At 59.4% G+C, this 15,000-nt stretch overlaps 2 protein-coding genes across 4 annotated transcripts in view; both read left to right on the top strand.

Annotated features, from left to right (window-relative positions):
• The window catches only part of LOC142907138 (uncharacterized), a 4,920-nt gene extending 3,319 nt beyond the window's left edge, over positions 1-1,601 (top strand). For both annotated transcript variants that reach the window (XM_076056272.1, XM_076056271.1), the window contains exon 2: positions 1-1,601. This exon is cut by the window's left edge. The gene's annotated coding sequence lies outside the window, so the exon portion shown is untranslated.
• Positions 1,602-7,180: 5,579 nt separating this feature from the next.
• The window catches only part of LOC116958296 (claudin-19-like), a 24,914-nt gene continuing 17,094 nt past the window's right edge, over positions 7,181-15,000 (top strand). Inside the window, exons 1-3 of one of the 2 annotated variants that reach the window (XM_076056296.1) lie at positions 7,181-7,264; positions 10,850-11,078; positions 14,845-15,000. The exon at positions 14,845-15,000 is cut by the window's right edge and continues 9 nt beyond it. In XM_076056296.1, the coding sequence (XP_075912411.1) occupies positions 10,853-11,078; positions 14,845-15,000 (382 nt within the window). In that variant the 5' untranslated portion in view covers positions 7,181-7,264; positions 10,850-10,852. Of the gene's footprint in view, positions 7,269-10,849; positions 11,079-14,844 lie in introns of both variants that reach the window. The other variant, XM_076056295.1, reaches the window with a different exon arrangement.

Here is a 15,000-nt window from a genome sequence, read left to right as displayed (position 1 = left end):
CACACACAGACACACACAGACACACACACAGACACACACAGACACACACACACAGACACACACAGACACACACACACAGACACACACACACACAGACACACACACACAGACACATAGACACACAGACACATAGACACACACAGGCACACACACACACAGACACACAGACACAGACAGACACACACACAGACACACACAGACACACACAGACACACACAGACACACACAGGCACAAAGACAAAGTTCCCCCGTATAGCCTTAACAGACTGTAGGGGCAAGTGCTGTTAGCGAGCACCTATGAAGGCCGGAACGGTACACGAGGGGGTGGGTGGCCAGCACCACGCCCGACCGCCTTTGTCTCCCCAGTGGCGATGTTTTTATCCACCGCACCAGGTACTCATTTGAGGCTGAGTCGACCTAGGGGAGGCCCAGGACCGGTTCAGATAATCGTCACTGATGTTGGGCGTGAGCGGGAATCGAACCCGGGTCGCCAGGTTCATAGCGCAGCGTAGCGCTAACCGCTACACTACCGCTCCCCACACAGGCACACACACAGACACACACACAGACACACACACACATAGACACACACACACATAGACACTCAGACACACACATAGACACTCAGACACACATAGACAGACACACACAGACGCACACACACAGACACACAGACACACACACACACAGACACACACAACAACAACCGCCATTCGCCACTAAGTGGCGGTGACGTCACCACGACGCTTGTGCCAGGCTATGTGCACCCTGAGGCCACGTGAAGTGTCGAACGCCCGCTGGCAGGAGGTCACGGGGCAGACCCAGCAGGTGCCACGGGTCGACTGACTGAGATGACTGGCTGATGCACCACCTGTGCCCCCTACTGTGCCAACCTGCTGTGCTTTAGCCACCCGGCGCTCCGCTCGTTGTTGTGAGCGTCGCTCCTCCGCCCTCCGGTGTTGTTGGAGCGCGACTGCCTCCAACTGCCCAGTAGCCTCAAGGTGCACCTTAGCCTGGCACTGCCCAGTAGCAGCAGCGTCCTTCACGAGCCTCCTCCACAGAGGCCGATCTTGACACCGCTGGTACCGGTAATCGGCAAGTCCACTCAGCTCCACGTCCTCCTGTGCCACGTCACTCCGACTACGGGGGGAATTTTCCTTGAGCAGATGCCCCAAAGCAGCCATTGCAGCTGCATGAGTCACAGTCCTAAACCCTCGCCCATTTACCCTCGACATCAGGAGGAGTCGGGGGACGATGCCAACCCCAGCCGCAAGCGGCGATGAAATTCTCGCTTGCAACTTTCATCAGATAACGGAGACCAGGCCACTTTAGGTTTCAATGGGGTCCTGGGTGTACACCCACCACCGGAGTGGAAGAATGGCAGGCGCATCTTACAGATGACTAGTCGATGGTCAGTGGGCACATCAGCTTAACACGCGTGTGCATACATCACACTCACAGTTAATTTGTGGCATTGACACTACTAGCACGGTTATAGCTTCCTGCAAATAATGTGTAATTACGGCAATGATGGTGATTAAGGCTTGTTGTGTATGTTGTGTATATAGGGAATACGGTTCACCTAAAGCATTTTTTCAGCACCTTAGTGTCGGATGTCTGTTAATATGAGTGGGTGGGTGAGTGAGTGGGTGGGCGAGTGGGTGAGTGAATGGGTGGGTGATAGGGTGGGTGGCTGAGTCAGTGAGTGGGTGAGTGGGTGGGTGGGTGAGTGAGTGAGTGGGTCAGTGAATGGGTGGGTGATAGGGTGGATGGCTGAGTGAGTGGGTGGGTGAGTGGGTGGGTGAGTGGGTGAGTGGGTGGGTGGGTGAGTGGGTGGGTGGGTGAGTGGGTGAGTGGGTGAGTGAATGTGTGGGTGAGTGGGTGAGTGAGTGGGTGAGTGGGTGAGGGAGTGTGGGGAGGGTGAGTGGGAGAGTGTGTGGGTGGTGGTGGTGTAGTGGTGGTGCAGTGGCTACACCACCACCACTACACCACCACCGCTACACCACTACACCACCACCACTGCACCACCACCACTGCACCACCACCACTACACCACCACCACTGCACCACCGCTACACCACCACTACACCGCTACACCACCACCACCACTACACCACCGCTACACCACCACCGCTACACCACCACTACTACACCACTACACCACCAGCACCACTACACCACCACCGCTAAATCACCACCACTATACCACCACCACCACTACTGCCCCACCACTACACCAGCACCACTACACCACCACTACCACCACCGCTACACCACCACCACTACACCACTACCACCGCTACACCACCACCACCACTACTACTACACCACCAGCACCACTACACCACCACTACTACACCACCACCACTACACCACCACACCACCACCGCTACACCACCGCTACACCACCACTACACCACCACCACCACTACACCACCACTACACCACCACCACCACCACTACACCACCACCACCGCTACACCACCACCACTACACCACCACTACACCACCGCTACACCACCACCACTACACCACCACAACTACTACACCACCACCACTACACCACTACACCACCACTACTACACCACCACCACTACACCACCACCATCACTACTACACCACCACTACAGCACCACCACCACCACTACACCACCACTACTACACCACCACCACTACACCACCACACCACCACCACTACACCACCACCACTACACCACCACTACACCACCACCACTACACCACCACTACTACACCACCACCACTACACCACCACACCACCACCACTACACCACCACCACTACACCACTACACCACCACCACTACACCACCACTACTACACCACCACCACTACACCACCACACCACCACCACTACACCACCACCACTACACCACCACCACTACACCACCACTACTACACCACCGCTACACCACCACCACTACACCACCACCACTACACCACCACCACCGCTACTCCACCATCACTACAACAACACCATCACCACACCACCACCACTACACCACCACCACCACTACACCACCATTACACCGCCACCACCACTACACCACCACCACCGCTACACCACCATCACTACAACAACACCATCACCACTACACCACCACTACACCACCACCACTACACCACCACTACACCACCACCACCGCTACACCACCACCACCGCTACACCACCACCACCGCTACACCACCACCACTACACCACCACCACTACACCACCACCACTACACCACCACTACTACACCACCGCTACACCACCACCACTACACCACCACCACTACACCACCACCACCGCTACTCCACCATCACTACAACAACACCATCACCACACCACCACCACTACACCACCACCACCACTACACCACCATTACACCGCCACCACCACTACACCACCACCACCGCTACACCACCATCACTACAACAACACCATCACCACTACACCACCACTACACCACCACCACTACACCACCACTACACCACCACCACCGCTACACCACCACCACCGCTACACCACCACCACCGCTACACCACCACCACTACACCACCACCACTACACCACCACCATCACTACACCACCACCATCACTACACCACCACCACTACACCACCACCACCGCTACAGCAGCTACTCAGTTGAGGCTGAGTCGACCTAGGGGAGGCCCAGCAGCGCTGTGAAGCGGAGTTGGTGGCCGTGAGCGAGGCCGCCGTGAATGACGTCACCCCCATCGTCACGCGACGTCACAAAGAGTCAGACACCCCCTCAAATGACGTCACAAAGCTCTGCCCCCTCCCCCTCCAAAACAATGAAAACGTTTGAAATCGCTGTAAACGATCGTCGTCGTCATTGTAGTAGCACATTGATTACAAAGTCTATCAGGCAGAACGGTGCCAGGCTAGGTGCACCTTGAGGCTACTGGTGCCAGGCTAGGTGCACCTTGAGGCTATTGGTGGCGGTGCCAGGCTAGGTGCACCTTGAGGCGACTGGGGTGGTGCCAGGCTAGGTGCACCTTGAGGTGACTGGGGCAGTGCCAGGCTAGGTGCACCTTGAGGAGGCTACTGGGCAGGCCAGGCTAGGTGCACCTTGAGGTTACTGGGGGCGGTGCCAGGCTAGGTGCACCTTGAGGCTACTGGGGTCAGTGCCAGGCTAGGTGCACCTTGAGGCTACTGGGGGCGGTGCCAGGCTAGGTGCACCTTGAGGCTACTGGGGGCGGTGCCAGGCTAGGTGCACCTTGAGGCTACTGGGCAGTGCCAGGCTAGGTGCACCTTGAGGCTACTGGGGGCGGTGCCAGGCTAGGTGCACCTTGAGACTACTGGGGGCAGTGCCAGGCTAGGTGCACCGTGAGGCTACTGGGGGCGGTGCCAGGCTAGGTGCACCTTGAGGCTACTGGGGTCAGTGCCAGGCTAGGTGCACCTTGAGACTACTGGGGGCAGTGCCAGGCTAGGTGCACCTTGAGGCTACTGGGGACAGTGCCAGGCTAGGTGCACCTTGAGACTACTGGGAGCAGTGCCAGGCTAGGTGCACCTTGAGGCTACTGGGGGCAGTGCCAGGCTAGGTGCACCTTGAGGAGGCTACTGGGCAGTGCCAGGCTAGGTGCACCTTGAGGCTACTGGGTCAGTGCCAGGCTAGGTGCACCTTGAGGCTACTGGGGGCAGTGCCAGGCTAGGTGCACCTTGAGGCTACTGGACAGTGCCAGGCTAGGTGCACCTTGAGGTGACTGGGGTCAGTGCCAGGCTAGGTGCACCTTGAGGCTACTGGGGGCAGTGCCAGGCTAGGTGCACCTTGAGGCTACTGGGGGCAGTGCCAGGCTAGGTGCACCTTGAGGCTACTGGGGGCGGTGCCAGGCTAGGTGCACCTTGAGGCTACTGGGGGCAGTGCCAGGCTAGGTGCACCTTGAGGCTACTGGGCAGTGCCAGGCTAGGTGCACCTTGAGGCTACTGGACAGTGCCAGGCTAGGTGCACCTTGAGGCTACTGGGGGCAGTGCCAGGCTAGGTGCACCTTGAGGCTACTGGGGCAGTGCCAGGCTAGGTGCACCTTGAGGCTACTGGGGGCAGTGCCAGGCTAGGTGCACCTTGAGGCTACTGGACAGTGCCAGGCTAGGTGCACCTTGAGGCTACTGGGGCAGTGCCAGGCTAGGTGCACCTTGAGGCTACTGGGGCAGTGCCAGGCTAGGTGCACCTTGAGGCTACTGGGGGCAGTGCCAGGCTAGGTGCACCTTGAGGTTACTGGGGCAGTGCCAGGCTAGGTGCACCTTGAGGCTACTGGGGCGGTGCCAGGCTAGGTGCACCTTGAGGTGACTGGGGCGGTGCCAGGCTAGGTGCACCTTGAGGCTATTGGACAGTGCCAGGCTAGGTGCACCTTGAGGTGACTGGGGGCAGTGCCAGGCTAGGTGCACCTTGAGGCTATTGGACAGTGCCAGGCTAGGTGCACCTTGAGGTGACTGGGGGCAGTGCCAGGCTAGGTGCACCTTGAGACTACTGGGGGCAGTGCCAGGCTAGGTGCACCTTGAGGCGACTGGGGGCGGTGCCAGGCTAGGTACACCTTGAGGCTACTGGGGACAGTGCCAGGCTAGGTGCACCTTGAGGCTACTGGGGGCGGTGCCAGGCTAGGTGCACCTTGAGGCTAACTGGCGGTGCCAGGCTAGGTGCACCTTGAGGCTACTGGGCAGTGCCAGGCTAGGTGCACCTTGAGGTTACTGGGCAGTGCCAGGCTAGGTGCACCTTGAGGCTACTGGGGGCAGTGCCAGGCTAGGTGCACCTTGAGGTTACTGGTGCCAGGCTAGGTGCACCTTGAGGCTACTGGGCAGTGCCAGGCTAGGTGCACCTTGAGGCGACTGGGGGCGGTGCCAGGCTAGGTGCACCTTGAGGTTACTGGACAGTGCCAGGCTAGGTGCACCTTGAGGCTACTGGGCAGTGCCAGGCTAGGTGCACCTTGAGGCTACTGGACAGTGCCAGGCTAGGTGCACCTTGAGGTTACTGGGGTCAGTGCCAGGCTAGGTGCACCTTGAGGCTACTGGGGCGGTGCCAGGCTAGGTGCACCTTGAGGCTACTGGGGGCGGTGCCAGGTTAGGTGCACCTTGAGGCTACTGGGGGCGGTGCCAGGCTAGGTGCACCTTGAGGAGGCTACTGGACAGTGCCAGGCTAGGTGCACCTTGAGGCTACTGGGCAGTTGGAGGCAGTCGCCCTCCAACAACAACGGAGGGCGGAGGAGCGACGCTCACAACAACGAGCGGAGCGCCGGGTGGCTAAAGCACAGCAGGTTGGCACAGTAGGGGGCACAGGTGGTGCACCTAGCCTGGCACAGTAGTGGGCACAGGTGGTGCACCTAGCCTGGCACAGTAGGGGGCACAGGTGGTGCACCTAGCCTGGCACAGTAGGGGGCACAGGTGGTGCACCTAGCCTGGCACAGGTGGTGGTGCATCAGCCACTCGTCTCAGTCAACCCGTGGCACCTGCAGGGTCTGTCACGTGACCTCTTCCTCGTGCACCTAGCCTGGCACAGCAGTACAACCCATGGCACCTGCTAGGTCTGTCACGTGACCTCCTCATGCACCTAGCCTGGCACAGCAGTCAACCCATGGCACCTGCAGGGTCTGTCACGTGACCTCCTCCTCGTGCACCTAGCCTGGCACAGCAGTACAACCCATGGCACCTGCTGGGTCTGTCACGTGACCTCCTGCCAGCAGCGAGTTTCCGACACATCACGTGGCCACGGAGTGCACCTAGCCTGGTACAAGCGCCGTGGTGACGTCACCGGCACGTGACTGTACTGTGACATTGAACTTCTTTCGCACCGTACGGAGCCAACCGTGCTCATATTTGGACCTCTGTGTACAAGGAGTGGTCTGTGGCAAAGTGGGCGTGTCGCCTGAAACTAATGGGCGTGGCTTGGGATCAACGTTACTCTACGGGGGGTGGGCGTGGCCTGTGGGTGGGAAATGCAAATGAGTTGGATGTGGGCGGGGGCATGCAAGTGACCAAGGCGTGGCCTGTGGCGAGTGGGCAGGGGGCATGCAAACGACCTGGGCGTGGTCGAACGGGCGGGAGATATGCTAATGACCTGGGCGTGGCCTGTGTCCGAGTGGGCGGGGAGCAATAAAAAATCAATTAGGCGTGGCCTGTGTCCGAGTGGGCGGGGCATCTAAATGACGTGGGCGTGGTCAGCGTGAGGTGTTTAAGGTGGAGGTCCGGGCTGGATTCTCTCACTTCTCGTGCGGGCAGCAAAGCAGCCTCCTTGAGAAACTCACGAGCTCCGGTAGGTGAGGGGGTGCGTCTTATACTCCGGTATGCGAGTGGGTGCGTCTTATACTCCGGTAGGTGAGGGGGTGCGTCTTATACTCCGGTAGGTGAGGGGGTGCGTCTTATACTCCGGTAGGTGAGGGGGTGCGTCTTATACTCCGGTAGGTGAGGGGGTGCGTCTTATACTCCGGTATGCGAGTGGGTGCGTCTTATACTCCGGTAGGTGAGGGGGTGCGTCTTATACTCCGGTAGGTGAGGGGGTGCGTCTTATACTCCGGTAGGTGAGGGGGTGCGTCTTATACTCCGGTAGGTGAGTGGGTGCGTCTTATACTCCGGTAGGTGAGGGGGTGCGTCTTATACTCCGGTAGGTGAGGGGGTGCGTCTTATACTCCGGTAGGTGAGGGGGTGCGTCTTATACTCCGGTACGTGATTGGGTGCGTCTTATACTCCGGTAGGTGAGTGGGTGCGTCTTATACTCCGGTAGGTGAGTGGGTGCGTCTTATACTCCGGTGTCTGTGTGTAAGAGAGTGAGTGGGTGCGTCTTATACTCCGGTAGGTGAGTGGGTGCGTCTTATACTCCCGTAGGTGATTGGGTGCGTCTTATACTCCGGTAGGTGATTGGGTGCGTCTTATACTCCCGTAGGTGGTTGGGTGCGTCTTATACTCCGGTAGGTGAGTGGGTCCGTCTTATACTCCGGTAGGTGAGCGGGTGCGTCTTATACTCCAGTATGTGAGTCGGTGCGTCTTATACTCCGGTGTCTGTGTGTAAGAGTGAGTGGGTGCGTCTTATACTCCGGTAGGTGAGTGGGTGCGTCTTATACTCCGGTACGTGAGAGGATGCGTCTCATACTCCGGTAGGTGAGTGGGCGCGTTTTATACTCCGGTAGGTGATTGGGTGCGTCTTATACTCCGGTAGGTGAGTGGGTGCGTCTTATACTCCGGTACGTGAGAGGATGCGTCTCATACTCCGGTAGGTGAGTGGGTGCGTTTTATACTCCGGTAGGTGATTGGGTGCGTCTTATACTCCGGTATGTGAGTGGGTGCTTCTTATACTCCGGTAGGTGATTGGGTGCGTCTTATACTCCGGTAGGTGAGTGGGTGCGTCTTATACTCCGGTATGTGAGTGGCTGCGTCTTATACTGCGGTTGGTGATAGGGTGCGTCTTATGCTCTGGTAGGTGATTGGGTGCGTCTTATACGCCGGTGTCTGTGTGTGAGAGTGGGTGCGTCTTATAATCCGGTATTTTGACTCGGCGATTATTGATAACGTCGCTTTGATTACCCACGCACTCACCCACCCACTCACCCACCCACCCACTCAACCACCCACCCACTCACCCACCCACCCACTCAACCACCCACCCACTCACCCACCCACCAACTCAACCACCCACCCACCCACTCACCTACCCACTCACCTACCCACTCACCCACTCACCTACCCACTCACCCACTCACCTACCCACCCACTCACCCACCCACCTACCCACCCACTCACCTACCCACCCACTCACCTACCCACTCACTCACCCACCCACTCACCTACCCACTCACCTACCCACCCACTCACCTACCCACCCACTCACCTACCCACCCACTCACCTACCCACTCACCCACCCACCTACCCATTCAACCACCCACTCACCTCCCCACCCACCCACTCACATACCCACTCACCCACCCACTCACCTACCTATTCAACCACTCACTCACCTAACCACCCACTCACCCACCCACTCACTCACCTACCCACTCACTCACCCACCCACTCACTCACCCACCCACTCACTCACCTACCCACTCACTCACCTACCCACTCACCTACCCACCCACTCACCTACCCACTCGCCTACCCACCCACCCACTCACCTACCTATTCAACCACCCACTCACCTACCCACCCACCCACTCACCTACCCACCCACCCAACCACACACACTCCGACTTATTCAACCACCCATTGACTGACCCACTCACCCACTGGCCCATTTCATCCTCCATTAGCCACCATCACCATCCATCACCGATTCATAAACCCACTCATCCACCCACTCACTCATCCACCCACCCACCCACTCATCCACCCACCCACTCATCCACCCACCCATACCCTTCCACACTAAACAACTAACCCGTTCACTGAAACACAAACCACTCACCCATTCACTCTGCCACCCATCATTCCCTCAGCCACTCGCTGACCCATCCACTCAGCCACCCACCCATAAACTCAACCACCCATCAACTCACTCACCCATCCACCAATCCACTCACTCACCCACTCAGCCACCCACCCATCCACTCAGCCACCCATCCACTCAACCACCCACTCACCTACCCATACATTCACCCAGCCACCCATCCACCCACCTACACACTCATCCACCCATCCAGCCACCCACCCATCAACTCACCCACCCACCCATCAACTAACCCACCCACCCATCAACTAACCCACCCACCCATCAACTCACCCACCCACCCATCAACTCACCCACCCACCAACTCACCCACCCATCAACTCACCCACCCACGCTTCAACTAACCCACCCACCCATCAACTAACCCACCCACCCACCCATCAACTCACCCACCCACCCATCAACTCACCCACCCACCAACTCACCCACCCACCCACTCACCCACCCACCAACTTACCCACCCACCCACTCATCAACTGACCCACCCACCCACCAACTGACCCACCCACCCATCAACTCACCCACCCACCAACTCACCCACCCACCAAATCACCCACCAACTCACTCACACACCCACAAAATTACCCACCCACCAACTCGCTAACCCACCAACTCACCCACCCCTTCACTCACCCACCCACCCACCAACTCACCCACCCAGTCACTCACTCACTCACTCACCCACCCACCCACCAACTCACCCACTCACCCACCAACTCACCCACCCACTCACCCACCCACCAACTCACCCACCCACCAACTCACCCACCCACCAACCCACCAACTCACCCACCCACCAACTCACCCACTCACCCACCCACCAACTCACCGACCCACCAACCCACCAACTCACCCACCCACCCACCAACTCACCCACCCACCCACTCACCCACTACTCACCCACTACTCACCCACTCACTCACTCACCCACTCACTTACCCACCCACTCACCCACCCACCCACCCACTCACCCACCCACTCACTCACCCACCCACTCACTCACTCACCCACCCACTCACCCACCCACCCACTACTCACCTACCCACCCACCCACTCACCCACCCACCCACTCACCCACTCACTTACCCACCCACTCACCCACCCATCCACCAACTCACCCACCCACCAACTCACCCACCCACCAACTCACCCACTCACCCACTCTCTCACTCACTCACCCACCAACTCAGCCACTATTCATCCACTCACCCACCAACCCACCAACTCACTAACCCACCAACTCACCCACCAACCCACTCACCCACCCACCAACTCACCCACCCACCCACTCACTCACCCACCCACCCACCAACTCACCCACTCACCCACCCACCCACTCACCCACTCACTCACCCACCCACTCACTGACCCACCCACTCACTCACCCACCCACCCACCAGGCCATGTCCCACACGGGCGGCCTGCAGCTGCTGGGCTTTGCGCTGGCGCTGTGTGGCTGGGCAGCCGTGGTGGGCACGACGGCGCTGCCCCAGTGGCGCTACAGCTCCTACGCCGGGGACGCCATCATCACGGCCGTGGCGCTCTACGACGGACTCTGGATGTCGTGCGCCGCGCAGAGCACGGGACACGTGCAGTGCCGCCTCTATGACTCGCTCTTCTCCATCGACGGTGGGTGGGGCTAGGGGGTGGGGGAGGAGCTAGGGGGTGGGGGAGGGGCTAGGTGGTGGGGGAGGAGCTAGGGGGTGGGGCTGGAGGGGCACGTGCAGTGTCGCCTCTATGACTCGCTCTTCTCCATCGACGGTGGGTGGGGCTAGGGGGTGGGGGAGGAGCTAGGGGGTGGGGGAGGGGCTAGGTGGTGGGGCTGGAGGGGCACGTGCAGTGCCGCCTCTATGACTCGCTCTTCTCCATCGACGGTGGGTGGGGCTAGGGGGAGGAGCTAGGGGGTGGGGGAGGGGCTAGGTGGTGGGGGAGGAGCTAGGGGGTGGGGCTGGAGGGGCACGTGCAGTGTCGCCTCTATGACTCGCTCTTCTCCATCGACGGTGGGTGGGGCTAGGGGGTGGGGGAGGAGCTAGGGGGTGGGGGAGGGGCTGGAGGGACACGTGCAGTGCCGCCTCTATGACTCGCTCTTCTCCATCGACGGTGGGTGGGGCTAGGGGGAGGAGCTAGGGGGTGGGGGTGGGGCTAGGGGTGGGGCTAGGGGGAGGAGCTAGGGAGTGGGGGAGGGGCTAGGGGTGGGGAGCTAGGGAGTGGGGGAGGGGCTAGGGGGAGGAGCTAGGAAGTGGGGGAGGGGCTAGGGGTGGGGAGCTAGGGAGTGGGGGAGGGGCTAGGGGTGGGGCTAGGGGGAGGAGCTAGGGAGTGGGGGAGGGGCTAGGGGTGGGGAGCTAGGGAGTGGGGGTGGGGCTAGGGGTGGGGATAGGGGGAGGAGCTAGGGAGTGGGGGAGGGGCTAGGGGTGGGGCGCTAGGGAGTGGGGGAGGGGCTAGGGGTGGGGCTAGGGGGAGGGACTACAGTGCTAGGGGGAGGAGCTAGGGAGTGGAGGGACAAATGTAATAAATCAGCTTGTGCCGGAGGCCCCGGGGGGCCAGGCGTCTATAACGTCTCCTGGCCAAACCCCAATTGGCGGAGCCAGGAGATTGAATACCTACCCTCGGGGCTACTCCAGAAACAACGAAAAGCCACTACTGGTGGCCACGTGGAATGTTCAAACGCTCACTGCGGAGGAGAGACTGCCACTCCTCTGTCGGGAGCTGGACCGGTACCGCCTGGATCTATGCGGCATTCAGGAGGTCCGGTGGACCGGCTCTGGCTCCTGCCACCATGAGGGGTGGACAGTCCTCTACTCGGGGCAGCAGACTGCCAAACAACAGGGTGTGGCTCTTCTTCTGAACAAAAGAATGAAGGGGGCGTGGGAGCGTGGCGGTGAGGTGTGGGAAGCTGTAAGCCCCAGGCTACTTTGGGCTCGCCTTTTCTATCAACCGGAGGCGAGGAATGGTGGTCGTGGTTACTTATGCCCCCACCGAAGACGAACATCCGTGGAGGGATGCAGGCAAAGCCGATGAGTCAGATGCCTTCTATGACCTCCTGTCACAGGTGCTGGCTAAAGTGGCCCCTCGGGATAGAGTCATCATGTTGGGTGACTTCAATGCCCGAGTTGGTCATGATACTGGCACCTGGTCTGGAGTGATTGGAGGGCATGGGCCAGGTCAGCTCAATAACAACGGTAGGAGGCTGCTAGATTTTTTGTGCAGCCCATGGGCTTGTAATTACCAACACGCTGTTCCGGCATCGGCGCATCCACACAACATCATGGATGCGTGCCGGGTCCAAGCAAGAACATCTGCTGGACTACATAGTGACGGACCAGCGAATGCGAGCCCATGTCCTTGACACCAGGACCTACCGTGGAGCTGATCTGCCCACTGACCGTCGACTTGCCATCTGTAAGATGCGCCTGCCATTCCTCCGCTCCGGTGGTGGGTGTCCACCCAGGACGCCACTTGAATCAGCTAGCTGAAGGTTGCAGGCAACGGCAGACAGCCCAGGAGCGTTTGGGGGCTGTGTGGTGCTCTACGATCCCTCAGAGCCCCGCCGCTCGGCTGAGAACCGTATATAAGGCGGACCTCTGGAGAGGTTTCGTGGCACTTGAAGACCGAAGCCTGAAGGCCTGCTAGTGTAGGACCCTGGACCCAAAACTTCGCCCCCTCTAGCCACACCCAGTGGTGGACGCTGGGACTCGCCTTGGTGGGTGGGTGGGTGAGTTGGTGGGTTGGTGGGTGGGTGAGTTGGTGGGTTGGTGGGTGGGTGAATTGGTGGGTGGGTGGGTGAGTGAATGGGTGGGTGTGTGAGTTGGTGGGTGGGTGGGTGAGTGAAGGGGTGGGTGAGTTGGTGGGTGGGTGAGTTGGTGGGTGGGTGAGTTGGTGGGTGGGTGAGTTGGTGGGTGGGTGAGTTGGTGGGTGGGTGAGTGAGTTGGTGGGTGATTTGGTGGGTGGGTAAGTTGGTGGGTGGGTGAGTTGATGGGTAGGTGGGTGAGTTGATGGGTGGGTGGGTGAGTTGGTGGGTGGGTGAGTGAAGGGGTGGGTGAGTTGGTGGGTGTATGAGTTGATGGGTGGATGGGTGAGTTGGTGGGTGGGTGGGTGAGTTGGTGAGGGCCGGGTCTGATGAATCAGTGGGTGGGTGGACCTGTACCTTGGCTGGGTCAGCTCAGACAGCCGACTAAGAGGATGTCGTAGCCAGAGGCACTGGAGCGTGGCCGGGGTAGGCACGCTACGTAGGCGGCGTATGATAGGCTGGGTGGAAGAAATACACGGGATAGACTGTACGAGAAGTTGGTGTACAGTAGTTAGGTTGTGTGTGTGTGTGTGCGTAATGAAGACGTGCCCCATACAAGGGTCTCCGGAGCACACTACACAGATATAATGGGAGGAGGCTGATCGATGCCCGGGTGCGGTCAAGGGATGGCTCCCTATTGCTCAACCACGTTATGTATGCTGATGACTTGGTAATAGCTGCTCAGTCAGAGGAGGAGTTGGAGACGCTGCTGCTGAGACTGGAGCGTGCCACTAAGAGGTGGGGCCTTACCATCAGCCCCACCAAAACTAAGCACCTGCCTGGGTATTTTGTACCATCGGACACTCCACCCCCACAACTCCCAATCGGTGATGGGGCAGTTGTGGAGAGAGTGGAGAGTTTCCCATACCTGGGCAGTGTGCTTATGACCGGCTCCAGTTTAACAGCAGAGGTCTCACTCCGAATCAGTCGAGCGGCAATATCTTTTCATCGGTTGCGTAACGCTGAGTGGACTTGCCGATGACTGGTACCAGCGGTGTCAAGATCGGCCTCTGTGGAGGAGGCTCGTGAAGGATGCTACTGGGCAGTTGGAGGCAGTCGCCCTCCAACAACAACGGAGGGCGGAGGAGCGACGCTCAGAACAACGAGCAGAGCGCCGGGTGGCTAAAGCACAGCAGGTAGGCACAGTAGGGGGCACAGGTGGTGCATCAGCCAGTCATCTCAGTCAGTCGACCCGTGGCACCTGGGTCTGCCCCATGACCTCCTGCCAGCGGGCGTTCGACACTTCACGTGGCCTCAGGGTGCACATAGCCTGGCACAAGCGTCGTGGTGACGTCACCGCCACTTAGTGGCGAATGGCGGTTGTTGTTGTTGTTGTGTCTGTGTGTGTGTGTGTATCACTGTCTGTGTGTGTGTATCTGTGTATCTGTGTGTATGTGTGTATCACTGTGTGTGTGTCTGTGTGTGTCTGTGTGTGTGTCTGTGTGTGTGTATCACTGTGTGTGTGTATCACTGTGTGTGTGTATCACTGTCTGTGTGTGTGTATCTGTGTATCTGTGTGTGTGTGTATCACTGTGTGTGTGTGTCTGTGTGTGTGTGTCTGTGTGTGTGTCTGTGTGTGTGTGTCTGTGTGTGTGTCTGTGTGTGTAGGCACCCTACAGGCTGCGCGTGCCCTCATGGTGTGCGCCCTGCTGCTGGGTGCGTGCGGGGCGCTGCTCTGCGTGCTGGGCACGCGATGCACGCGGCTGGGCGACAGCGACCCGGTCAGCAAGCACAGAGCCGCTGGGGCGGGGGGAGTCCTCTTCC

This window comes from Petromyzon marinus, chromosome 75, assembly GCF_048934315.1.
Source record: "Petromyzon marinus isolate PM22_M1 ecotype Great Lakes invasive population chromosome 75, UKy_Petmar_22M1.pri1.0, whole genome shotgun sequence".
Lineage (NCBI taxonomy): Eukaryota > Metazoa > Chordata > Hyperoartia > Petromyzontiformes > Petromyzontidae > Petromyzon > Petromyzon marinus.
Note: the sequence above shows the minus strand (reverse complement) of the source record. Positions and strands in the feature narration are given on the sequence as shown.